At 44.2% G+C, this 27,884-nt stretch overlaps 2 protein-coding genes and 1 long non-coding RNA gene across 3 annotated transcripts; 2 read left to right on the forward strand and 1 right to left on the reverse strand.

Moving 5' to 3' along the window:
• Positions 1-437: 437 nt before the first annotated feature.
• Positions 438-2,695, reverse strand: LOC121061727. The gene is made up of 3 exons (XR_005815234.1): positions 2,653-2,695; positions 2,069-2,216; positions 438-844 (listed from the first exon to the last, which is right to left on the reverse strand). It is a non-coding gene; the product is annotated as an uncharacterized LOC121061727 (long non-coding RNA).
• Positions 2,696-24,372: 21,677 nt separating this feature from the next.
• Positions 24,373-24,981, forward strand: LOC121061723. Its single transcript, XM_040540998.1, has one exon. The coding sequence runs from the start codon at positions 24,373-24,375 to the stop codon at positions 24,979-24,981; it is 609 nt and encodes a 202-aa protein (XP_040396932.1).
• Positions 24,982-27,062: 2,081 nt separating this feature from the next.
• LOC121061722 (ribonuclease H-like) lies at positions 27,063-27,764 on the forward strand. The gene has a single exon (XM_040540997.1). It carries the CDS (start codon positions 27,063-27,065, stop codon positions 27,726-27,728), a length of 666 nt encoding a protein of 221 aa, XP_040396931.1. The 3' UTR covers positions 27,729-27,764.
• The last annotated feature ends 120 nt before the right edge of the window (positions 27,765-27,884 follow it).

A 27,884-nucleotide genomic window follows, 5' to 3' on the forward strand; every position in this document is an offset into this window, starting at 1 on the left:
GCAAACTACTGTTCATACTACATTGCTTTTCTTTATGTTATTTCTCAATGTCTGAGAAAATCACAATTGTTGGATTTGGAATGGTTAATGTATTACAGCATTAAGTACTAATTGCTTTCCCACTCAGTAATTTGTCTAACATAGGAGAAGCTGAAGAAATGAGGGCTTCACAAAGACAGTAAGCTAACTCTGAAACAACAGAACTGATTCTTGCACGTGTGATAAAACTGTTTCCTCAGCTGAGTGCCTCTGAGCTCCATCTTCCCTTGTGGCTCTAAAGACCATTACTGAGGTATAGATTCGGTCTCCCTAAGCTCGCTGTCCATGATAAAACAGAAGAAATCCGTGTGTACTTGACAGAAGCATGAATGATGTATTTTGTTAGAATTTGGAGATTTTTAAGGAAACGGGAGCCTCCTTCTGAACGGACTGGTTCAGAAGAAATGAACCTGATCTTGCGAGAGCACTCAGTTGTGCTGGATCATGAAGAATGCTATCAGAGCAATCCTGGCTTCACTCCAATGTTTTAGTTATTGCTGAGAAGGCCTTGCACAGTGTTAAGGCCTTTTCCTTTTCTTTTTTTTTTTTTTCTTTTTTCTTTTTTTTTTTTCTTCACATTGCCCTGCTTTTGATACAGCCCAGGATACAGTTGGATTTCTGGGTTGCAAGCGCATATTGCTGGCTCATGTTGAGCTTCTCATCAACCAGTACCCCCAAGTCCTTCTCCACAGGGCTGCTTTCAGGGTATTTCTTACCTAGTCTGTGCTGGTGTTTCAGAGAGCCCCTCTCCTCATGCATTAGATTGGGAGGCTGGGCATCTGGTTTGGATTGCTGGGACCCCTAGCTTCAGGAGGAATTAAAATTGAGTGTTGGACATCTAGAACAGTAAATAGGCATTTTCTCCCGCTTCTGTGCTAGGCAATGGGCATAGCTGAAATACATCTGAAACAAAACTATTACCAGCTAGTACCATTCCAGACAGACCCTTGAGGATGTCTGGGTCAACCCCTGTGCTGCAAATTGTACAGACCTCAGATTAGTATTCTTTCTAAAAGCAGTTAAACTTAATAAGCAATGACTTTTATTAGAACACTAAAGAAAGTCTATTCATCAAAGGCTGCATCTTTATTAGATGTGGGGATGGAGCAATAATGTCATTTTTCAACAAATGAATATTACAACAAGGAGTATTTGTTATTGGTGCTCCGTGAGTGAATGAATGAAGTGGCCCTGTGGCTGCTGCACCTTCTATGAGGATGGTAGCAAGGAAGACCTATGTTTCTGCCGGAGCTCTTTCTAGATTGTGAATTTATCCAAACTGTGTTCTGTTCCCTTGGAGGTATAGTAACAAGTAATATAGTCCAATTGGAGAAGATCAGTAGGTCAAAGCAGCTAAGGCTAAAGGCCTTACATACTCATCATGTGGTTCCAGCATATAGGAGCTTTGGACTAGATTCAATTGGAGCCATTGGACAAAAATGCCTGCAAAATTTCATTCAAACCTATCCGTGATTAGTTTGGGTTTTTATATATCCCCTTTAGGGGTTGCAATACATTGATCTTGCACCTGAAACAGATCTTTAATTTCTGTTTCTTTAGAGAGAACATTCATTCAAGTACCACTAATCCTCTCTGAAACTACAACTGGATGGAGTAAATGTGATTACTGGAGTTTTATTGCAAAACTACATTATTGCTCCATCCCAGCATCTAATAGAGATGCAGCCTTTAGTGTTCTAAGAAGAGCTGCAGCCAAATAAACTGGGTTTCTCCTAGAGCAGTCAAGCTGGATTCTGCCATTTGTCAGCAGAATTTTACATAAATTTTTACTGAGTGCAGTCTACATGGATAGAATATAACTTCCTCCATCCAGCCAAATGAATAAGTATTTTATTTTAAAAGACTAAGCATCTTTCCTTTTCTTTTTTTTTTTCCTTTTTTTTTTTTTTTTTTTGGAGGGGGGTCTGTTTTCTAGACTTTACAAAATAGATCACGGCAACATTCTATTGAAAAATATGAAAACAGTTATCTTAAGCAACAAAAATGTATGCCAGCTAAGTGTACTAACCAGTGAAAAGCTTTTTACCAGTTGAACTTGAACCAAAAGAGAGAGGAGAATTCTGCAGAAAACAAATAAAGACAAGGAATCAGGGTGTCTCGGTCAATCTGATGTGATGGAAAGCCAGCAAGATTTAGAGTGAGCGTTTTTTCATCTGCTGTAATAAAAATAATAAAAAAAATCTCTAATATGCAACAAATTCAATTTAGATGATCAAGCTGGGGATTGGTCTGCATGAAAATGATACGGAATCTGTGGTAGATATTTTAAAGAAAAAGTTAAATAAGTCTGGGTTGTTGTGATATCATTGACGCTGTCTGAAGAAAGTTATTGACCAGGAAGTTTCTTAAGTTTTTCACAGGTGTCTTAATTCAAGGATTGCATTGCTTTGCCAGAGAAATGAACTTTAGGAAGAAAAGAAAAACCGAGGGCAGTGAGAGCAGGAAGGCTTATACCATGTGGAAAAACCGAATATCCCAGGATAAATGCTTCGTTTTACAGACGAAAGGAGGTTTCCATGCAGGGAAGTTGTTTGCCTGAATTTTCTGTAAGAGTTTCCCGGTGGCTCAGGAAATGAATGGGAAAGGACTCACTTGAGAATGCACTTTGTTCTTACAGGTCCCATTTCAATACATACTACGATGCGTCCAGAGGTAAAGCTGCTTCATCCTCATTTGGTTTACTTTCCTGTGAGTCTGATCAATGGAGACGCAGGACAGCCATGCACAGCAGTCCTGTCAGGTAAGAAAGCGTTCTCCTTCCACCAGGGATGTTAGAGCGAGCTCTGTAGTGAGACAGGGAACAAGATAAAGGATGGTGATTCCTAGGTCTCAGCTAGCACAATTGTAGGTTAACGACCCAAAGATAAGGGAGTAAAAGACTGTATGCGTAGATAATGGCACCAGCAAGAACTGGCTTGACCGATGAAGTCTGTCGAAGACGGGAAAGGCCAGATTAGCAGCGAGGAAGACTTCTGCTCTTCGACAGACGACCACCGGAGTGCGCCGGACGACCACCCAAGGACTCCAGTACCCAACCGAATAGAGACGGGACCCTACCTGCCTGATTCTTCGGAGGCCTGATGACTATGCAAGAGACTTACGGCGGAAATGAAATGAAGACGGATTTGTCCCACTAACAGAAGCACACTGGCAGCAACCGTTGGTGCGCAAGTTAGGTGGAGCTGTCCCCCTTGCGGCCGGCGTGCGTGCGCAGCGCCGAATAAACATACCTGCTTTATAGCTGTTTAGTTATTTATTTTCCTCGGAGGAGCCTCCGCCCCCAGCCGCTCCCCGCGGGAGCAGACAACGACCTCCCGAAGCCGCGGACAAGCGGGATGTTTAACAAAGGGGGCCGGGAAGTCGTAGGGGACGCCCGCGCTTGGGCGGGGCCGCTGGTGAACCGCGCAGAGACGTCTGGCGCACGGCGTAGTCCGCGTCCGGGAGGAGGGTAGCCTACAGGCTGAGCGACGGAGCGGCCGGGGGCATTTGCTGAGCGATAGGGCGGCCGCCAGCGATGTGGGGAGCAGACGGAGCAAATCCGAGGTCACCGCTGCATCCCCGTGTTGGGAGCCAGGACGGACCTGCTAGTGACAGTCTAAGAAGCAGGAGAAGGGTAAGCGGGCCCCTCACGATTGTGACAGGGTTACGTGGGTCATATCTGCAGCTGCTGGAGAGCAGGAGTGGTAATAATTGTACGCCAGGAGGCCCTGGAGGTGTATGTCAGGAGGGGAGATGCGAAGGAAAAGCAGAGAGTGAAACTAATGGTATTGACAGTGTAGCAGGTAGTCAGGCAGAGGGTTGGAGAAAGAGGAAGAAAATCTTCAGGGGGAGTCAGGGCCAGGATGGAAAGGAGAGGAAGAGAGATGAAGGAATGGCAGGCAAGGAAAGCTCAGGAACAGGCTTTGAAGTGTGGCCAGGCTGGCCACTTCAAATAGGAATAGGAGGAGAGAAGGAAAATGGGAAAGTACAGGCTGGAGAAAGATAAAAAGAAGTGTTAAAAAGGGTTATTGAAGGTGTTAAAGGTATGGTATGTAATGTTTGACAGAGCTGTTTTTTGAATGAGTTGGGAAAGTTGAATGAGCAGGGAAAGAGGATGTAGGCATTATCTAAGTAACAGTCTAGAAGTTTTGGCATATTTGATGTGGTGTTTGGTCAGTTTCTCAAGTATCGAGAGTGGGGGGGGGACAGGAGGGGGCAGCCTGCTCCACCAGGGGCTTCTCCACAGGCCGCAGGGGGCTTCAGCTCCCGTGCCTGGAGCGCCTCCTCCCCCTCCTTCTGTGCTGACTTTGGTGTCTGCGGGGAGGTTTCTCGCTCCTCGCTCTCCCACCTGCTGTTGAGCAGCAGGTTTTAGTTTGTTTGTTTGTTTGTTTTCTTGGATGTGCTCTCACAGAGGCACGGACTGTGTTGCTCATGGCTTGGCTCTGGGCAGCGGTGGGCCCCTTTGGGGCCGGATGAAATTGTCCCTTATCTGCCACAGGGAGGCTTCTGGATTCCCCCCCTGAACCTTGCCATTGAACACAATACACTGGGACAGCTAGGTCATTACTGGCCTGTAAAGTATCAGGGATTAAATTAACTAATGAAACCCTCAAAAGTGATGGGAGTAGAAGGGGCTGGGATAACAGTGCCACCTTTGGGGGATACCAAGCTGAGACTAGGGGATAAAATGATCACTGGGCAATTATTGTATGTACCCAAGGCAGGGACTAACTTGTTGGGAAGGGATTTGATGATGAAATTGGGCATTCAAATAGTAAATTGTTAGACTGGAATAACAGTGTTATTAATGGAGTGCTCTCAGGCCCTGTGAGCAAAGATATATTCACCTCTGACTGGAAAGACCCTGAAATGGGGGCGGAAGCAACAATTCAGATGGACGATTTTACCTCAGGGGTTTACAGGGCCACCAATTTATTTGGGCAAGTTCTAGAACAGATTTTGGAGCAATTATAACCTCCAAAGGAGGAATTACTGTTACAAATATGTGGATGATCTTTTATTGTCAGGACAGGAGAAAACAGTTGTGAAGGAAGCTACTAACAAGCTATTCGACTTTCTGGGAAAGCAGGGCTTGGGAGTATTGAAAAATAAATTACAGTATGTAGAAAGAGAAGTCAGGTATTTAAGGCATCTAATGTCTGAGGGAAAACGGGAAATAAATCCAGAGAGGATTCAGGGAATTGTTGAAAACTAAGAAAGAACTAAAAAGTTTTAAGAGAAAGAATTTTTTAAGGAATCAGGAACCACGAAGTCTGAGGGAAAATGGATACTCCCTGATGGGAGAGAAATGCTGAATAAAGCACCAATGAAGCAAATATTAATCGTTTTACATCAAGAGAGTCATTGGGAGGTGCAAACAATGTGTGATGTTGTGCTAAGAAAGTATGTCTGTGTAGGAATATACACTTTAGTGAAGCAAATATGCAGAGGATGTACCATATGTCAAAGGGTAAATAAAAAGGTCATCCGTAACCCACCTAGAGGGGGACGGGAGCCAGGGATTCAACCTTTCCAAAGTATACAGGTAGACTTTACTGAGTTACCTAAAGCAGGGAGACTTAAGTACTTGTTTGTCCTAACTGACCATGTGACTGGATGGATGTAAGCTTTCCCCTCGGTATCTGCCGCTGCGAACATGGTGGCTAAGGTATCACTGGAGCAAATAGTCCCTAGATATGGGATAGTTGAAAACATTGATTCAGATCAAGGAAGGCATTTCACTTCACAAGTACTGCAAGGGTTAATGCAGGCCTTAGAGATTGAGTGGGATTTTTCACATCCCCTGGCACCCCTCCTCTTCTGGGAAGGTGGAGCGAATGAACCAGACATTAAAGAAGCAATTAACTAAATTAGTGTTAGAAACCCAACTTCCTTGGGTAAAATGCTTACTCCTACAGGTTCAAACAGCACCAAGAAAGTATACAGGAATTTCATCGTATGAGATGCTGTTCGGATTGCCCTATCTGGGCAGAAGGTATGAGATACCACAATTCGAAACAAGTGAGTTTTCTTAAGAACTGTATTCTGGTGTTGTCCTCTTCTTTGTCATCTCTCAGGACCCGTGGGAAATTGGGTCCTGATCCGGACCTGGAAAGCATCAACTCCGGCCTGAATGGGAAGGACACTTCCAAGTACTACTAACCACTGAAACATTTTGTCGTAAGCATTTCATCCAGGGCAGCTGTGTCTTGGTCATTAACTTAGCCAACTGTTGTTTTATTGTTTGATTCATCCTTTCTACTTTCCCTGAGCTTTGTGGGTGCCACGGAGTGTGGTATTCCCACTGAATACCTAATGATTGACATGACAATTTTATTATTTTAGAAGTAAAGTGTGTGCCCTGATCAGAATCAATGTACTGGACTATCCCATATCTAGGTATTAAATGTTCTAATAAAATTTTTACCACCATTTGTGCCGTAGCTCGTGCTATGGGATAAGCTTCTACCCATTGTGTTAAATGATCTACTATTACCAATAGATATTTTGTCCTCCCCACCTTGGGCAATTCAGTGAAATCAACTTGTACTTTCTCGAAAGGTCTATAAGCTGTTTTTCTCAGTTGGTAATTCCAATCATTTTTCCCAATTTAAATTTCAAGCATTGCAAAAACAAACAAACAAACAAACAAACAACAACAAAAAAACACCTTTTCCTGTTGGCCAGTTGCTCCTATTACATTTACAGACTAATTAACAGAGAGAAAGAAGCTCCCGTAACCAACAAAAAATTCAAGTCTCTGCCTTCGTTTTCTAGCTTTATTTCAACTAGTGGACCTGCTAGGGTAGATGCCTCAGGTCCCCGTCATTCCTGACTGTTGTAAGTTTGTCCTGCAGCCTAAGACAATTTTTTTTTTCTGATATCAGGGGCTGATTGCCCTAGAAAGAGGCTAGCCAATTGCCTCTGTTTGTTTTCTGAAGCCAGGTCCAAATTTTTTTGTCTGTTTGTTTTAGTGGTTTTTTTTTTGTTTGTTTGTTTGTTTTCACTTCAAAGTTGGTCCAAAAATTCAAAAATTCCATACAGGTTTCTTTTGGACCTTGTTGGAACAGATTCTCAATTCCCAATTTAACCAGATTTTGGTATTTACATAATTTCCGGGGTGATTAGGGTCTCAGTGGGGGCGTCTGTCAGGGGAATGCAATCGTTCACAGTTCCCTGAGCGGTCCCATTGGCAATCTGAACTCACACATGAACTCAGGTTGTTTTAAGAGTTAGCTGCTTTTCCATTTCCGTGACAACTCTCTCGGACCCATCATGGTCCCTCTGCCCCAGAGGGCTCACACCCGTGATTTTAAGATCTCAGCCTCGGGTTGAGGCGGAACTATTAGCATTCCTACATCCTCTTCCCCTGCTCATTCAACTTCAAACAGCTCTGTTAAATACTACATGCCACACAACCTTTAACACCTTCAACAACCCTTTTAACACTTCCTTTATCTTTCTCCAGCCTGTACTTTTCTAATGCCAACACCAAAGGCTCAGTCAGGGGCCAACTTAATTCCAGACCTTTTCCCTCTAAGATGCTGAAACAACATACCAATATACAACATTTCACCCTATTTTCCTTCTCTCCTCAAAAACAACACTAATTGCAAGACACTGTTATAGTCGATTGATCCATAAAGTGGCCATTTAGCTTATATAGTGGCCACAATTGATTGCAATACTTAGTGGAAGTCCTCTTGCTTTCTGTGCCCCCATTTCTAACACTATCCTTCCAATGTGCTAATATGCACCCAAGGAGGCTTTCTTTTGGACGTCTTTGTTTTGGATATTACCCACTTCCTTGATTTCCCATTCCCTTTTATTTATTTATATTAGTTACTGTCCCTTGTTTCAATTTCCACACAAACCTTTTTATTGCAGGTTTTTACTATCTTTTCCTAATCTTCCCAAATGTCCCAATTCTCTGGGATTAAACTCTTCTTTCCACATACAAACTTCACTATTTCAGATTATTAATGAGCCCCGTTCCAATCATAAATCCACAGGACTTCGGAAAAACACTTGAAGCACTCAGCCTTCCATCTTCTAGACAAACAATAACACCTTTTCCACAAAATTTACGTTTCAACAAGACCGAATTTCAAGCCGAATGCTAACTTTTCTCATGCACTTTGTTAGTAAGCCTACACAAAACAAGGAATCACTCCTGTGTATCCGTCAAGATGGGGGTTTAAAAGGTATTGAGGCCTAAATAAATTCACTCTCCCCCTTCTTACTAAATTCCCAGGGCTTAGGCCCGAACCACCAAAGAAGTGACTCTCCATTCTACCGCCTTGACAATCAGTCAGCCCCCCCCTCCCCCGACACTTGGGAAAGTGACCAAACAACACCGCGAATATACTGATTCAAAGATCATTAGTCCAATTTCTCTAAGTGATTTATTCTTTATTAGCAGCGCTGGATGCACGGGGGATCTCTCCGCCTATCGTGCATACCCAAAGCGGAGAGCAGTTTCAAATTTATACAGCAAAATGATGAATATTTCATAAGCACTTATACATATTCATTACCTATCCCCGCCTACCCTCGCTTCTCATGCTAATTAGTCCTTCGGTATCTTGCGCTTGCACAGGTCCTCTCATCAATTCTGGGCAGTGGTCGTCGGGCTGTGGGTGGTGGTCTCAGAGAGGAAGGCCATAAGTCTTCCTCACAGTGTACTTTTCACCCTTGGTCAGGATTCTGCTGAGTTTGCTTTCTTCCTAACCACAAGGACTGTTTTTTGCTAATCCTTCTGTTAGTCATTTCCTTATCTTGGGTTCCAGTGTCCTGTTTGAGATATATTGTCCTCCAATGTCCTGTTTAAAATATATTGTCCATACATCTGTTTCCTGTCCTATACATAATGTTCTGTTTACATTTTATTCCTCCTTTATCTCAACTTCTCTAATCAATCCCCCATCTTCTTGCCCCATGCAAATTCTTTTGCATTAAATGCCTTTATCATTAGCGGTAACGTAGTAAAGCAGGTGTCTGAATAACATACATACAAACACAACTAGAACAATCAAAACTTGTCCTAACCATTGAAAGTTGGGTAACCACGAGGTTAACTTATTCCATATTTCTTCAAAGCCCCGTGAAAGGTTATCCTTACCAATCTCATACAGAACCTTAGTTTGCTTCCATATTTCTTCCAAGTTGGTCCAAGAGACCCTTCCACTTTGGTCTATGTACATACAACAACTTGTATTAACCACCGTACAAACCCCTCCTTGAGCTGCTAACAATAGATCAAGGGCCATCCTATTCTGTAACACGACCTGTGATAAACTGGATATCTCTTCTTGTTGTGCTGCCATAACATCCAAAGTTCTATTCTCCAGCCTTTCTATTATGGCGGAGATGTTGACTATCATTTTCTCCAATTCACTTACCCCTAGCCATGGGATAAACCATTGAACAAAACTATGAAAGGTGGTGGGTCTCTCCACCAGTGGATTGCTAACCTCCCGTCCAATTCTCTGAAAATGATTCCTTAGATAACCTCGGGATAATCCAACATGTACTGTCATGTTGGGGACTACTGCCCCAAGGATGCAAGTCCCTTTCCAATTTTCAGGCAACACCTTTCGGGCCGTATCATTGCATAGCCAATACCATCCTTTTCCCCCTGGTACCAGCCAGCTGGTTGAGTTCGCCCAACCACTAGGAGCGCTAATATCTATTGTTCGATTGCAGGAAGTTTGATTCCCCACGTAAGTAGTATTTGTATTTATACAGTCCTGCTTTCCCATACCTTTAGGTGGATTGCATCTCTGCACGCATGTGTAATATGATTCCGATGGTGTGGGGCTACTTACTTCTAATCCTAAAGCCTCCTCATACTTTCGACTCCAAGAAGTATTCACCCATAAATTAGTCCAAGATATATTTGCAGGTAAGGGGATTCCAATTAATGATACACCCTTGTTCCCATGCTCCGGCATATGGGTACATACCCAACAATTCGTCCTATTAATAGCTTGAGATATTTTCTGTACTAGGGACAGATGTAAGTTCTCATCCCAGGCTGCCCAACCTGAACCCGAGAACCATATTCCCACAATCAATAGGATCTGGAGAACCGCAACTTGACTGGTCCAGTTGGAGTAGCGGTCCATATTTTCCCAGGTGCCTTCTTCACCCTTGAATAGTGGATCCAAGCTGCTTGCTCCTTGATCTTGATAGCAGTATGCGTTGTCAGCAGCACTTGGTATGGTCCCGTCCACTCTTCCTCCAAAGGGCGAACTACAAATGCTTTTACATACACATAATCCCCAGGTTTAAAGGGGTGGATTGGTTGGTCCAGCCTCCTGGTTCCTGAGACAACTTTAGATATTTGACTCAACTGTTTTTGGAGTCCTATTAAATAATTATGCAAGTATCCTGACCCCAATTGCGTCAGATCCTCCCCGCTGAACAAAAACTGATAGGGCCTTCCGTATAATATTTCAAAAGGGCTTAGATTCTCCTTTGTCCGTGGTTTCACTCTAATTCTGAGCAAAGCTAAGGGAAGAGACTGAGGCCACGGCAAGTTAGTTTCTTGTCTGATTTTGGCCATTTGTTGTTTAATTAGGTGATTCATTTTCTCCACTTGTCCGCTTGCCTGTGGTCTGTAAGGGGTATGGAGTTGCCAATCTATCCTTAGGGCTTTACTTACTTGCTGGACTATTTGCGCGCAAAAGTGAGAGCCTCTATCCGAGGACATTGCTGCTGGAATTCCGAAACGCGGTATTATCTCATTCAGTAAAGCCTTGACCACTTCTCTTGCCTTGTTGGTTCAACAGGGAAAAGCCTCTGGCCACCCGGAGAAAGTATCTGTCAAAAACAACAAGTATCAATACCCCCCTTTTCTAGGCAGTTCTGAAAAATCGATCTGTCCGGGATAGTTTCCTTTACCAATTATTCCGAACTTTACCCTATTTTCTGTGTTAGGGTTATTATGCAAACAAATACTGCATTGTTAGATTACTTGTTTTACCGTAGTATACAGATTTCTTCCCACTAAGACTTGACTCAGATTTTTATACAAGGTGTCTGCTCCCCAATGAGTCTTATTATGTTCCTTCATGACCGTAGGCCATATTAAATTAGAGGGTATCACAATTCTATTATCTTTCAAATATACCCATCCATCTAATCTTACTTTCCCTTTCAAGTCCTCAATTAGTTTTTGATCTTCCCGTGTGTACCTAGGTTCCTGTCCTTCACCTAAAGTTTGTATTTTACCGTCTGGTATTAAAGTGAGCACTTCCACCTCAGCCAATTCAGCCACCCTTTTTGCTTCTTGGTCAGCCAATCGGTTCCCTACCTCGAAGTCGGCGGTTCCTCTTTGGTGTCCCCGGCAGTGCATAACAGCCACTTTCTCTGGTTGCTTTACCGCTTCCAATAACTTTAAAATCTCCTCAGCATATTTTATTTGTTTTCCTTGGGCCGTCAATAATCCTCGTTCCTTCCAGATAGCCCCATGTGCATGCACCACACCAAATGCATACTTAGAGTCTGTCCAGATATTTACTTTCTTTCCTGCTGCTAGTTCCAATGCCCGCATAAGGGCAACTATTTCTGCTTTCTGAGCAGACGTCCCAGGGGGTAATGGTTTCGACTCAATTACCTGTTGAGTGGTCATCACTGCATACCCTGCTTTGTGTTGTCCTTGTTTCACAAAGCTGCTTCCATCAGTATACCATGATTCATCCGCGTCTTCCAAGGGCTCCTCTTTGAGATCTGGTCAGCTAGAATACACAGTTTCCATAGTTTCGATACAATCGTGGACCACTAGCTCGTCGGGAGTGTTGCTAAGGAAAGAAGCTGGGTTCACAATGTTAGTAACCACAATTTCTACGTCATCTTGCTCCACCAGTATCGCTTGGTATTTTAAAAATCTTTGAGGGGATAACCAGTGTGCCCCTTTCTGTTCCAAGACTGCCGAGACAGTGTGTGATACCAGCACGGTTATCTTCTGTCCCATAGTGAACTTCCAAGCCTCCTGTATATTCATGATAACAGCGGCCACTGCTCGAAGGCAACCCGGCCAACCTTTACTTACTTCATCCAGTTGTTTAGAAAAGTAGGCCACAGCTCTCCTGTAGGGGCCCAACTTCTGTGCCAGCACCCCCAGAGCCATCCCTTGTCTCTCATAGGAGTACAACCAAAAGGGTTTAGACAAGTCCGGTAGACCCAAAGCTGGTGCTCGCATTAGCTCCAATTTAAGCTTCTTAAAGGCAGTCCGTGCCTTTAAATAAAAAGGTCATCCGTAACCCACCTAGAGGGGGATGGGAGCCAGGGATTTGACCTTTCCAAAGTATACAGGTAGACTTCACTGAGTTACCTAAAGCAGGGAGACTTAAGTACTTGTTTGTCCTAACTGACCATGTGACTGGATGGGTGTAAGCTTTCCCCCTGGTATCTGCCGCTGCGAACACGGTGGCTAAGGTATCACTGGAGCAAATAGTCCCAATAGTTTCAGCAAATAGCTGAAAACATTGATTCAGATCAAGGAAGGCATTTCACTTCACAAGTACTGCAAGGGTTAATGCAGGCCTTAGAGATTGAGTGGGATTTTTACACCCCCTGGCACCCCTCCTCTTCTGGGAAGGTAAAGCGAATGAACCAGACATTAAAGAAGCAATTAACTAAATTAGTGTTAGAAACTCAACTTCCTTGGGTAAAATGCTTACTCCTACAGGTTCAAACAGCACCAAGAAAGGATATAGGAATTTCACCATATGAGATGCTGTTCGGATTGCCCTATCTGGGTAGAAGGGATGAGATACCACAATTCGGAACAAGAGAGTTTTCTTAAGAACTGTATTCTGGGGTGTCCTCTTCTTTGTCATCTCTCAGGACCCGTGGGTTGTTGGCTCAAACCCCACCTTTGGAATTCCCCGTTCACCACCATCACCCAGGAAATTGGGTCCTGATTCAGACTTGGAAAGAATCAACTCTGGCCTGAATGGGAAGGACCATTACTAACCGCTGAAACAGCCATAAGGACTGCAAAAAAGGAATCACTATACTCGAGTGAAGGCATCCGTTGACCCTAGTACCTGGGAATCTGTTCCTACAGAAGACTGGTTGAAAGTTAAAATCAAAAAGAAAAATCGCATAATAGACTCTGAGCGGGATAAAAGCTTGCAATTGTAAACTAACCTTTTATTTTCACAGGTAACTAATGAGTGTGACTTGTGATTGAGAGAAAGGACAGACCTATAGCGAATTGAAGTGCTCCCAAGGGGGGGTTGTTATAGTAGTAGTGTACATCTTATTCTTTGCATTGATAATTATTTGGAAACCTAAGTTTTAAAAATAATGACAGGGAAAAATCAATTATTAATTTTGTTTTTAGTGATTGTAGGCATCAGAGAAGGCCTTCGTCAATTGGCAACTTGAAAAAGGCATGACCAGATAATAGTAAGATGGGATACCCCGTAAAAATATGGGTGAATGTGACAGAGGGTTATGTACCACAATCTGTCATGTTTGATGCTTGTGAGGTGTTAGCTTGTGGAGATTTAAATGCCCAACGACAATTGAGCAGAGAGAACAAATAACTGGGAGAGACCCAACAGCCAGATTGAGAATAGCTGTATGGAAACGATCCTCTATTTCCATCAGAGAAAGGGAGAAACTCAAGGAGAAAACAGGAGAGAAAACAGGAGGCCCTCTTTGAAATGCGGCAGTTCAAACATTTGAGATTGAAACAGGGTATGGGGATGTGAATGCCTGGATAGAATGGGTCAAATATACTGTCCAGAGTCTCAACCATAGAAATTGCTATGCTTGTGCCTCGGGATGACCGATTGCCCAGATAATGCCCTTCCCATTGGGTTGGACCAAGGATTCCCAGGGGATGTATGATTGCATTGTACTAAGAAAACACTGCCTGGGGAAATGAGGCCTGTAATTCTCTCTCTTTGCTGTTCCCTTCCTTGCGTGATAGCAATATCAGGGTTCCCCCTGCATTCTCTACAGCTATAGGTAACCATACAGCTTGCCTCTCACGGCAGGGTGTGAGTGCTACCCGGCATCTGGGAGAATTTGCCTTGTGCACGAGGACCTTGAATGCTACCAAGGACTTGATGGGAAACTGCTCAAGACTTGAGATCCCCAGGGCAGATCTCTGGTGGTACTGTTGATGCGTTTGGTGAGGCAAATGGAATTCCACAAAACAAATAAAAATGCTTTATATACCTTCTATTTTTATTATTGCATCCTTGCAGGATGATGTAACATCATAGAATCAAAGAATCACAGCATGGTTTGGGTTGGAAGACACCTTAAAGACCAGTTCCAACCCCCCTGCCATGGGAAGGGACACCTCCCACCAGACCAGGTTGCCCAAAGCCCCATCCAGCCTGGCCTTGAACACCTCCAGGGATGGGGCATCCACAGCTTCTCTGGGAAACCCGTTCCACTGCCTCATCACCTTCAGAGTAAATTTCTTCCTTATATCTAATCTAAGCCTACCCTTGTTTAGTTTAAAGCCATTTCCCCTTTCCTTCCTGACAAAGAGACCCTCCCCATCTTTTCTGTAGGCCCTCTTTAGGTGCTGGAAGACTGTAATGAGGCCTCCCCGGAGCCCTAAGTACATTAAATGTACTTATACTTATCTATACAGTTCGGCCAGAGCAAACTGAACTGAAAAGGAAAGAGAAACCAATTTTAATTTCTAAATTAGCTATCTAATCCTGATAGATTCACTCCCTTCCAAATATAGCTCAACAAATGAAACAGTAAAAATTCACGTAATATTTCTTTTATAACAAGATTTCATTGCACAATAGTTCTTTGCCTAACCCTGCAATAACCCCACAGGCATTGCAATTGCTTACTTGTTCTTCTCCTTAACTTGTTTTTAGTGTTTACTTTTCTAACCTATCCTTAATGTTCCAACATTGGATTTATTTACGTCCTTAGATATCAAGAGAATAAGGCATTTGCTTCATAGGACAGTACTTTGATGCTTTCCAGGGCTAATGGCCAAAGTTCTCGAAGCCCTTTTCATCAGTGATTTATATATTTCTCAATCTTTCCATCTTCACTTAGAACTCTTAACTTAATTTAGGTATTAGGTGAAAAAGAACCCCCAAACCAGCTGAAGCCATATCAGACATAGTAAGGACATGCGTCTGGTAGGAAGTAATTCAGAGTGATCCCATGGTGTACTTTAGGCAGATTTACTCTGGTCCTCTGGACTAAGCATCCCCAAGGGATATTTCAAAGCTCTCTGAATGATCTGTCATTATCTCTTACACTGTAGTCTCCATTAGGAAAGGGTAAATATTCCTTGCCCATGTGGAAAGGAACTGCTCAGTTAGTTGTTTCTAACCAAAATCTCTTTATTGTGTTCTATTTACAGAAACCACTTGGCTAGCCAAACTAAATCATTGAAAATGGAAGCAGTGGAACTACTTCAAAACCGTGCTTCTGCTTCTAAGCAGAACTGTAATGTAGGTAGGGACTTAGCAAGAGGACATGTCCAAGGCAGGCTGGAATCGAAAACCACCTGTGCGAGCCACAGAAAGAAGTCAGCGATTCCCAGTTTGAGACTGTTGCTTGACTAGTAACACAGCAGCTGGAACGCTGATGATTACTGCTGATGGATTCCCATGAATCAGCCAGTGATGCAAGCTACGAGAACAACTGAAGCAATTTGAAGTTACGCTTCTCCCTGTTCTACATTCAAATTTGTGAAAGAAAGGAGAAGAGAGGAGAAGAAGACAGGAGAGAAGGAGAAGAGAGGAGAAGACGGGAGGGAAGGGGAGGGAAGGAGAGAGAATGAAGCGAAGGGGAGGGAAGGGAAGGGGGGGGAAGGGGAGGGGAAGGGAAGGGAAGGGAGGGAAGGGAAGGGAGGGAAGGGAAGGGAAGGGAAGGGAAGGGAGGGAAGGGAAGGGAAGGGAAGGGAGGGAAGGGAAGGGAAGGGAAGAAGGGAAGGGAAGGGAAGGGAAGGGAAGGGAAGGGAAGGGGAGGGGAGGGAAGGGGAGGGGAGGGGAGTGAAAGGGAAGGGAAGGGGAGGGGAGGGCTGCGGAGGGGAGGGCTGGGGAGGGGAGGGGAGGGGAGGGGAGGGGAGGGGAGGGGAGGGGAGGGGAGGGGAGGGGAGGGGAGGGGAGAGAAGGGAAGGGGAGGGGAGGGGAGTATAGGGGAGGGGAGTGTAGGGGAGGGGAGTGTAGGGGAGGGGAGTGTAGGGGAGAGGAGGGTAGGGGAGGGGAGTGTAGGGGAGAGGAGTGTAGGGGAGAGGAGGGTAGGGGAGGTGAGTGTAGGGGAGCATAGGGGAGTGTAGGGGAGGAGAGTGTAGGGGAGGGGAGGGGGGGGGAGCATAGGGGAGGGGTGCTTAGGGGAGTGTAGGGGAGAGGAGTGTAGGGGAGGGGAGTGTAGGGGAATAGAGGGGAGGGGAGGGGAGGGGAGGGGAGGGGAGGGGAGGGGAGGGGAGGGGAGGGGAGGGGGGGGGAGTGGAGGGGAGGGAGGGAATGGGAGGGGAGGGGAGTGCTACCCTAAATAAAATGGCCAAATAAATGACATTTTGGATCTGGAGCCAACTGGTTTTGTTGCCATTCATTCCACAACCTGATTTATCACTGCAGTCTTTGTATTGCACAGTGCCATTGATGGTTTGGCATGCACAGAGGTGGCTGAGTATTTTCAGAAATAACTTTCCTTAATAACTGAATCAAGACTTTTGCTGTAATGCAAAAGATCAGGTGATTGATTAGCATACGGACGGCAGCTGAGCAGGGGAAACAGCTTCAAAACTTCCAAATGTTTTCTTTATACAGAACTACGACTCCTTCTCTGCTCTCTGGTTATGAAAGTTTCTGTCACCTACTTAGTAAGCAGAAGCAGTAAAATGGGATTTTAAGCATAAGTGCCGGTTAGAGGAAGCAATCACTTATAGTTAGTCCAGTGTTTGAAGAGAGTTGATCTGGCTTTCCAAGGAGCATATACTAGTGCAAAGCAACCGATTTATCCGACTCTCCAATGAAAGAAAAGGAAGTGCAAAGCAGCAAATGCTTGAGAGAGGGAAAGAGAGATGCAGCTCAACTGTCTGGGGGGAAGAAGGCAGTCAGCTCTTAACAGATTATTTGCCATCTAATTTGTTTCTCAGAAACGTAACATTTATTTAAGACAGTAGCATTTGACTACATGTGGTGCTAATGGAGGTTAAATAAAAGACACAAGGGCAGCAAAATCCCTCACTTGCTTCTCACACAAGGACAAAACTGTTACCTGAGAGAAAAGCAGATCAATTTCTCAAATCTCACAGCACTTTCTGACACCATTGGCTACGGGTTACCTCTTAAGCATTTGAAGATTTCAGTAGGGCTGACCGATCGAGGTGGGGATAGGTTTAAATCACGCTTGTCAATGTGCTATTAATTTGGAACCACAGTCATTTTTTTCCCCAGACCTGTTAATACGCTAGGCAGTCCCAGGAAGCGTAAAACTTTGAGCCGTGCTCTCCAGCATTTGCATTCTGCACTTTCTGTAGGTTCTGTATTCTGTCATCAGAATTCTAACAATCTCCTCAACAGCACACAGACACAAAATCCACAGACCCAGATAAAACAGCCTCCCATCTGGTTGTATGATTGTCAGACGTGCATTCTTTTATATTAACTGGTTCTCAGCATTTTAGGATAGATGGCTACCCAACACTGAACTGTCTCAAGTTTCCAGACTGAGACAGCTTTGTAGAAATAAGAGAAAAAAATCATTACAATTGGCCTAGCATGGAATTTATTTTTAAAAGGTTTGGTAGAATATACTTGTAGGCTTCAAAACTAGGACACCATCATCTGAACACTCCTTCATCTACACGATATTCTCCAGAAATACCAAACTTTTAGTCCTGCTAGTTACAGCTAATCAGTCATATTAGCTAATCAAAGTAGCTGATCAGTCACTTGAAGTCTGTTCTGAGCTCTACAGTGTTGGTCAGCTACTGACTTGTGGAAGTCAGACTCTGTCTACAACCTCGGAATGGTTATAAAGCAGGTATGTTTATTCGGCGCTGCGCACACACGCCGGCCGCAAGGGGGATAGCTCCACCTAACTTGCACACCAACGGTTGCTGCCAGTGTGCTTCTGTTAGTGGGACAAATCCATCTTCATTTCATTTCCCCCATAAGTCTCTTGCATAGTCATCAGGTCTCCGAAGAATCAGTCAGGTAGGTTCCCGCCTCTATTCGTATGGGTACTCGAGTCCTTGGGTGGTCGTTAACCAAGAGGTCGTTTTGTTGCATAATTCTCGAAAACCCCATGAGGTGTCATCTTGAACTACCTTATGGAGGTAGATTTCAATATATGTATATAGGTCTTTTCAAATACGTATATACATTTAGAGAGAGAGAGATCAGTCTCAATTCGTCCTGCCTCATTTACATACAGACAGCAACTAGTATTTATTCAAGTGCATACTTCCCCTTGGGAGGCAAATCAAAAGTCCCCTTCTGTCTTTCACCTTTAGTGGGTATTGCTTTTAGCATACCTTGGGAGCATTTTCCTTTAAATCAGGTTTTTTTTTTACAGGCACGACATTCTTTGCTCCCCAAGGTATTCCTGTAGCCCCCCAAACACCCACATACACTTGCTTCATAATTACACCCATTCAGGGAGTCCTATCTGGAGCTTTCTCTGGACTCACCACGGATAGATAGACTTCAGAGCTTAAGATGTTACTTTGATTTCCATTTGCCCTTGTTCAAAAGAAAGTTTTGCATCCAATTTTTCCAGCAAGTCCCTTCCTAAGAAGGGCCTTAGCAAATCGGGTAAGTATAAAAATTGATGGATTCCCATCGTTTTTCCCCAATTTCAATTTCGAGCATTGCAAAAAAACGCCTTTGCCTTTTGGCCAGTTGCTCCTACTACATTTACAGACCTAGCGCTTGTCCACAATCAAGTTTTGCATTAACACAGGGAAAGAAGCTCCCATATCCAACCTAAAATCCATGCCTCTCTCTTCATTCCCTAGCTTGCTTTCAACCAGTGGATCTGCTAGGCTACATGCCCCAGGTCCCCGCCATGCCTGCTCTGACTGTTGCAAGTTTAGCCTGCAACCTAAGACAATTTCCTTCTGATATCAGGGGCCGACAGTCCTAGAAAGAGGCTAGCCAAGTGCCTCTGTTTGTCTTCCAAAGCCAGGTCCAAATTGTTTTTTTTTTTTTTTTTCTTCATTGCATTTCAAAGCTGGTCCAAAAATTCCGTAGGGGTTTCTTTTGGACCTTGGTGGAACACATTCTCAATTCCCAATTTACCCAGATTTGGGGATTTACCAGAGGCCCCACAGGGCTCACACCCCTGATTTTGATATCCTCTTTCCCTGCTCATTCAACTGCAAACAGCTCTGTCAAATACTACATGCCACACCTTTAGCACCTTCAACAACCCTTCCAAGGCTTCTTTTTATCTTTCTCCAGCCTGTACTTTCACCAAAGGCTCAGTCAGGGGCCAACTTAATTCCAGACCTTCTTCCCTCCACGATGCTGAAACAACATATCAGTATACAACATTTCATCCCATTCTCCTTCTCTCCTCAAAAACAGCACTCATTGCAAGACAGTGTTATAGGCGATTGATCCATCAAGCGCCCATTTAGCTCCATCCTCAAGCTTGTATAGTGGCCACCCTTGACTGCAATACTTGAGGAGAGTCCTCTTGCTTTCTGCGCCCCCCACTTCCGACAATATCCTTCCAATGTGCCAATATGCACCCAAGGGGGCTTTTCTTTAAAACGTCTTTGTTCTGGCTATTGCCCATCTCCTTCATTTCCTAGCCCCCTTTATTCATCATTCCTATTCCTTATTAGTTACTGTCCCTCGTTTCAATTTCCACGCAAACCTTTTATTGCGGGTTTTTACCGCCTTCTCCCAACCTTCTTCCCAAACCTCCCAGTTCTCTGGGATTAAACTTTTCTTTCCACATACGATCTTTACGATTTCAGATTCTTGATGGGCCCTGTCGCAATCCTAAGTCCACGGGACTTTGGGAAAACACTTGGGACACTCAGCCTTGCCTCTGCTACACAAACAATACCACCTTTTCTCACAAGATTTACGTTTCAACAAGACCCAAGCTGAGTGCCAATTTTTCTCATGTCCTTTGTCAGTAAGCCCCCACACAAAACAAGGCATCACTCCTACCTATCCGTCAACAGCAGGCTTCAAAAAGGGATTGGGGATAGGTTGTTCCCAATCTAAGGCCACTTTCTGTCCGCTGGCTGTTAAAAAAGAACATAACCGCAAGTCAGGACTCCCACCGGCTTCACAACAACACTGGGTCTCTAACACACGCACCCTTACACAACTACTTCCAACACAAAATACCCGGACATTTACAAATAAGACGTACAATTATTACCACTCCTGCCCTCCAGCAGCTGCAGATATGACCCACGTAACCCTGTCACAATCGTGAGGGGCCCCGCTTACCCTTCTCCTGCTTCTTAGACTGTCACTAGCAGGTCCGTCCTGGCTCCCAACACGGGGATGCAGCGGTGACCTCGGATTTGCTCCGTCTGCTCCCCACATCGCTGGCGGCCGCCCTATCGCTCAGCAAATGCCCCCGGCCGCTCCGTCGCTCAGCCTGTAGGCTACCCTCCTCCCGGACGCGGACTACGCCGTGCGCCAGACGTCTCTGCGCGGTTCACCAGCGGCCCCGCCCAAGCGCGGGCGTCCCCTACGACTTCCCGGCCCCCTTTGTTAAACATCCCGCTTGTCCGCGGCTTCGGGAGGTCGTTGTCTGCTCCCGCGGGGAGCGGCTGGGGGCGGAGGCTCCTCCGAGGAAAATAAATAACTAAACAGCTATAAAGCAGGTATGTTTATTCGGCGCTGCGCACACACGCCGGCCGCAAGGGGGATAGCTCCACCTAACTTGCGCACCAACGGTTGCTGCCAGTGTGCTTCTGTTAGTGGGACAAATACGTCTTCATTTCATTTCCGCCGTAAGTCTCTTGCATAGTCATCAGGCCTCCGAAGAATCAGGCAGGTAGGGTCCCGTCTCTATTCGGTTGGGTACTGGAGTCCTTGGGTGGTCGTCCGGCGCACTCCGGTGGTCGTCTGTCGAAGAGCAGAAGTCTTCCTCGCTGCTAATCTGGCCTTTCCCGTCTTTGACAGACTTCATCGGTCAAGCCAGTTCTTGCTGGTGCCATTATCTACGCATACAGTCTTTTACTCCCTTATCTTTGGGTCGTTAACCTACAATTGTGCTAGCTGAGACCTAGGAATCACCATCCTTTATCTTGTTCCCTGTCTCACTACAGAGCTCGCTCTAACATCCCTGGTGGAAGGAGAACGCTTTCTTACCTGACAGGACTGCTGTGCATGGCTGTCCTGCGTCTCCATTGATCAGACTCACAGGGAAGTAAACCAAATGAGGATGAAACAGCTTTACCTCTGGACGCATCGTAGTATGTATTGAAATGGGACCTGTAAGAACAAAGTGCATTCTCAAGTGAGTCCTTTCCCATTCATTTCCTGAGCCACCGGGAAACTCTTACAGAAAATTCAGGCAAACAACTTCCCTGCATGGAAACCTCCTTTCGTCTGTAAAACGAAGCATTTATCCTGGGATATTCGGTTTTTCCACATGGTATAAGCCTTCCTGCTCTCACTGCCCTCGGTTTTTCTTTTCTTCCTAAAGTTCATTTCTCTGGCAAAGCAATGCAATCCTTGAATTAAGACACCTGTGAAAAACTTAAGAAACTTCCTGGTCAATAACTTTCTTCAGACAGCGTCAATGATATCACAACAACCCAGACTTATTTAACTTTTTCTTTAAAATATCTACCACAGATTCCGTATCATTTTCATGCAGACCAATCCCCAGCTTGATCATCTAAATTGAATTTGTTGCATATTAGAGATTTTTTTTATTATTTTTATTACAGCAGATGAAAAAACGCTCACTCTAAATCTTGCTGGCTTTCCATCACATCAGATTGACCGAGACACCCTGATTCCTTGTCTTTATTTGTTTTCTGCAGAATTCTCCTCTCTCTTTTGGTTCAAGTTCAACTGGTAAAAAGCTTTTCACTGGTTAGTACACTTAGCTGGCATACATTTTTGTTGCTTAAGATAACTGTTTTCATATTTTTCAATAGAATGTTGCCGTGATCTATTTTGTAAAGTCTAGAAAACAGACCCCCCTCCAAAAAAAAAAAAAAAAAGGAAAAAAAAAAAGAAAAGGAAAGATGCTTAGTCTTTTAAAATAAAATACTTATTCATTTGGCTGGATGGAGGAAGTTATATTCTATCCATGTAGACTGCACTCAGTAAAAATTTATGTAAAATTCTGCTGACAAATGGCAGAATCCAGCTTGACTGCTCTAGGAGAAACCCAGTTTATTTGGCTGCAGCTCTTCTTAGAACACTAAAGGCTGCATCTCTATTAGATGCTGGGATGGAGCAATAATGTAGTTTTGCAATAAAACTCCAGTAATCACATTTACTCCATCCAGTTGTAGTTTCAGAGAGGATTAGTGGTACTTGAATGAATGTTCTCTCTAAAGAAACAGAAATTAAAGATCTGTTTCAGGTGCAAGATCAATGTATTGCAACCCCTAAAGGGGATATATAAAAACCCAAACTAATCACGGATAGGTTTGAATGAAATTTTGCAGGCATTTTTGTCCAATGGCTCCAATTGAATCTAGTCCAAAGCTCCTATATGCTGGAACCACATGATGAGTATGTAAGGCCTTTAGCCTTAGCTGCTTTGATCTACTGATCTTCTCCAATTGGACTATATTACTTGTTACTATACCTCCAAGGGAACAGAACACAGTTTGGATAAATTCACAATCTAGAAAGAGCTCCGGCAGAAACATAGGTCTTCCTTGCTACCATCCTCATAGAAGGTGCAGCAGCCACAGGGCCACTTCATTCATTCACTCACGGAGCACCAATAACAAATACTCCTTGTTGTAATATTCATTTGTTGAAAAACGACATTATTGCTCCATCCCCACATCTAATAAAGACGCAGCCTTTGATGAATTTTGGGATAGGCAGAGAGATCCCCCGTGCATCCAGCGCTGCTAATAAAGAATAAATCACTTAGAGAAATTGGACTAATGATCTTTGAATCAATCTGGCACCCCAGATGGGACTTCTTCTCTGTCGGACCGCAGGACCCGCTGGGAACAGGACTCCCTAGGGTACCCCTGGGATTTCCCGGAGGGACTCCTCCACTCAACAGATCACTGTGGAGTCAGACACGGGCCCCATCATTGTAAGTGATTATATTCTTTATTTTGGTTTATTTGGTTGACCGGTTAGTTGGGGTCGTCTGTAAGTCGGAAAGTAAAAGTTTTCCATGGGGTGGCATTCGGTTTTTTGGAAGGCATTCAGTTGCCATTGGGAAACAGACAACCTTTGCATGCGAGGTTAGTAATACGTTGTGTTGAAATGTGGGACTTGACCTTGGCTATTGTCTTTGTGATTTTGATTGTACTCTTTATAACGTTATTAGGATCTTGGTGTTATTGTGGAAAGGTGCCGGCTTGTTGTATTGTGTAACAAGAAACATTCTGAACTGTAACATGGGGGGGCAGCAGAGTGGTGGGATTCCGAAGAAAAGCCCGTTGGGATGTATCTTGAGTCATTGGAAAGATATAGGGGGATCCCCCGGTGGAACTGAAAATAAGAAAACATTGATAAAATACTGTAATCAATGGTGGCCACTTTATAAATTGGATTGTGAGGAGAAATGGCCACTGAATGGAACCTTAAATTATAATACTTTACTACAGTTGATGTTGTTTTTAAGGAGAGAAGGAAAGTGGGATGAGGTGTCATACGCAGATATGTTCTTCACCTTGAGAAACCATCTGGAGTGGCAAAAGGAGTGTGGAATTAATTTAGCTCCGCAGGACCCCTTAATCCTGGCAATAGAAAAAGACATGAAAAAGGAAGGGGCAGGAAAAATGAAAAGGTGCTGTTCAGCGTGTAGTATTGGGCAGAGATGTTTAAAATTAAACGAACCAGAAGAAAGAATGGAGGATTATGTCCTCCCACCCCAGACACTAGAATGGGGTGCGGAGGTAAGCCCAGGGAACGTTAGGGCAAATAAGGAGGATGAAAGGTAGGGGGATGAGAATTTTACCCCGATCACGGCCCGAACCCGAAGTAAGGTCGGACCTATTATTCAAGCCCCGTTACGGCAAGCTATGGGGGCTAATGGCCAGCCCGGATAAAAGTACCTTTCACAACCACTGAGTTAGATTCATGGAAGGAAGCTGTGAAAGGATACCGGGATGATCCAGAGTCAGTGGCCCGGAGGTTTGAGCTGATTGTAAAGAATTTAGATCCTGATTGGAAAGATATAGAGATAATGCTGGCAGCATTATCGGAAATGAAAAAGCAACTGGTAGTTAAAACTGCCCAAACTCAAGTACAGACCCAGGTAACGTCAGGAGTTTTACCTGGAACTGTGGAGGTATATGTGCCCAGAGTGGACCCAAACTGGGACTATAATGATGAGGGTGATTATAGGTTATTAAAAAGGTATCAGGAATGGATTAGGGTTGCCTTGGAAAATGCTATACCAAAGTCTGTAAACTGGTCTAGGTTATATACCATAAAACGGGGGCAAGCTGAGACCCTGTCAGAATTTCTTGACCGACTAGGAACAGCAATGCAAAAATTTACAACGATAGATCCCTCTTCTGAGGGAGGTAAACTCCAGTTAGTATCATTGTTCTTGGAACAGTCTGCGGAAGACATAAGGCGAAAGCTTCAGAAAATGAAGGAGCCGGATGTGAGAGATTTGGAAAGGTTAGTGGAAGAGGCGTATTTAGGAATCGAGAAGGGAATGAGAGACAAAGGCTGGGTAAGACTATTGCCGCGGCAACTGTTGCGGCTTTACAGAAGCAAGAAGAGCCTTTTCGGAGTAAAGGAAGAGGGAATGGAAGAGGGGGAAGGTCAGCAAGGCCTCCCCTGAGACCAAATCAGTGTGCATATTGTAGGGAAGTGGGTCATTGGAAGAGGGAATGTCCGAAACAACGGGAAGAGAACAGATTAAGGATAGCTAGTGTATCTCCCGATCAATGAAGTAGACTGGGGAATTCTACCCTAGCAGATCCACTGGTTAAAATTGAGTTAGGGAAGTTAGGACAGGAGGTGGAGTTTTTAATTGACACAGGAGCAACCTACTCTGTGTTAAACCAGAAATTGATACCGGAGGATAAGGATTTTGTAACTGTAATAGGAGCTACAGGCCAGCACGAAAGAGCCTTTTTCCAGAGGCCTTTAAAATATAAATTAGGAAAACAGATGGGAATACATAGGTTTCTATATTTACCAGGATCTCCAAAATCTTTACTAGGGTGGGATCTGCTGGAACAGCTGGAGGCAGAAATTGTTTTTGAAAAAAGAAAGGTTGGGTTAAAAGTGGGAGAAGAACAGCTGATAACCGCGCTAAGCTTAACGCTAATACAAGCAGACCTTATCGGTGGAGTGACTTCAGAAATTCTAGACCAAGTTTACCTGGGAGTCTGGGCCACTGATGTTCCCGGACGGGCCAAAAATGCGGCCCCGATAGTGCTTAGACTAAAGCCAGGAGGAAGGCCAGTTAAGATTAAGCAATATCCCCTAAGAATAGAGGATAGGAAAGGAATTAAAGGGATAGTAGATAGGTTTTTACAATATGGGTTGTTGGTTGAGTGTAAATCTGAATATAATACTCCTATACTGCCAATTAAGAAGCCAGATGGGAGGAGCTGTAGATTGGTGCAGGATTTAAGAGCTATGAATAAGATCACTGAAGATATACACCCTGTGGTAGCGAATCCCTATACACTGCTAACTAAATTAAAGGATAATCTAGTTTGGTTTACCGTACTGGATTTAAAGGATGCCTTCTTCTGTCTGACTTTAGGCCCAGAAAGTCAGAAGCTTTTCGCTTTTGAGTGGGAAAATCCAGACTCGGGACGAAGGGCTCAATTGACCTGGACCGTATTGCCGCAGGGATTCAAAAACAGCCCCACGATTTTCGGGAATCAACTAGCAAAAGAGCTTGAGGGTTGGGAGGCCCCAGACACCGAAGGAGTTCTGCTGCAATACGTTGATGACCTTTTGATAGCCACTGAGAATAGGAGCAGCTGCATACAATGGACGATAAGTCTCCTTGATTTTCTGGGTTTGAATGGATATCGAGTCTCTCAACAGAAGGCTCAGCTGATTCAGCCACATGTAACTTACTTGGGGTTTGAGATTTCAGGGGGACAAAGGGAGTTAGGAACAGAAAGGAAAGAAGCTATCTGCCGTACCCCAGAACCACAGACCATCAAGGAATTATGAACTTTTCTAGGGATGACAGGTTGTTGCCGTCTATGGATTAATAATTATGGACTAATTGTAAAATCCCTATATGACCTCATCAAGAATAACCAATCAAAATTGGTCTGGATGGGGGAAGCACGGACTGCCTTTAAGAAGCTTAAATTGGAGCTAATGCGAGCACCAGCTTTGGGTCTACCGGACTTGTCTAAACCCTTTTGGTTGTACTCCTATGAGAGACAAGGGATGGCTCTGGGGGTGCTGGCACAGAAGTTGGGCCCCTACAGGAGAGCTGTGGCCTACTTTTCTAAACAACTGGATGAAGTAAGTAAAGGTTGGCCGGGTTGCCTTCGAGCAGTGGCCGCTGTTATCATGAATATACAGGAGGCTTGGAAGTTCACTATGGGACAGAAGATAACCGTGCTGGTATCACACACTGTCTCGGCAGTCTTGGAACAGAAAGGGGCACACTGGTTATCCCCTCAAAGATTTTTAAAATACCAAGCGATACTGGTGGAGCAAGATGACGTAGAAATTGTGGTTACTAACATTGTGAACCCAGCTTCTTTCCTTAGCAACACTCCCGACGAGCTAGTGGTCCACGATTGTATCGAAACTATGGAAACTGTGTATTCTAGCTGACCAGATCTCAAAGAGGAGCCCTTGGAAGACGCGGATGAATCATGGTATACTGATGGAAGCAGCTTTGTGAAACAAGGACAACACAAAGCAGGGTATGCAGTGATGACCACTCAACAGGTAATTGAGTCGAAACCATTACCCCCTGGGACGTCTGCTCAGAAAGCAGAAATAGTTGCCCTTATGCGGGCATTGGAACTAGCAGCAGGAAAGAAAGTAAATATCTGGACAGACTCTAAGTATGCATTTGGTGTGGTGCATGCACATGGGGCTATCTGGAAGGAACGAGGATTATTGACGGCCCAAGGAAAACAAATAAAATATGCTGAGGAGATTTTAAAGTTATTGGAAGCGGTAAAGCAACCAGAGAAAGTGGCTGTTATGCACTGCCGGGGACACCAAAGAGGAACCGCCGACTTCGAGGTAGGGAACCGATTGGCTGACCAAGAAGCAAAAAGGGTGGCTGAATTGGCTGAGGTGGAAGTGCTCACTTTAATACCAGACGGTAAAATACAAACTTTAGGTGAAGGACAGGAACCTAGGTACACACGGGAAGATCAAAAACTAATTGAGGACTTGAAAGGGAAAGTAAGATTAGATGGATGGGTATATTTGAAAGATAATAGAATTGTGATACCCTCTAATTTAATATGGCCTACGGTCATGAAGGAACATAATAAGACTCATTGGGGAGCAGACACCTTGTATAAAAATCTGAGTCAAGTCTTAGTGGGAAGAAATCTGTATACTACGGTAAAACAAGTAATCTAACAATGCAGTATTTGTTTGCATAATAACCCTAACACAGAAAATAGGGTAAAGTTCGGAATAATTGGTAAAGGAAACTATCCCGGACAGATCGATTTTTCAGAACTGCCTAGAAAAGGGGGGTATTGATACTTGTTGTTTTTGACAGATACTTTCTCC

This window comes from Cygnus olor, chromosome Z (genome assembly GCF_009769625.2).
Source record: "Cygnus olor isolate bCygOlo1 chromosome Z, bCygOlo1.pri.v2, whole genome shotgun sequence".
Lineage (NCBI taxonomy): Eukaryota > Metazoa > Chordata > Aves > Anseriformes > Anatidae > Cygnus > Cygnus olor.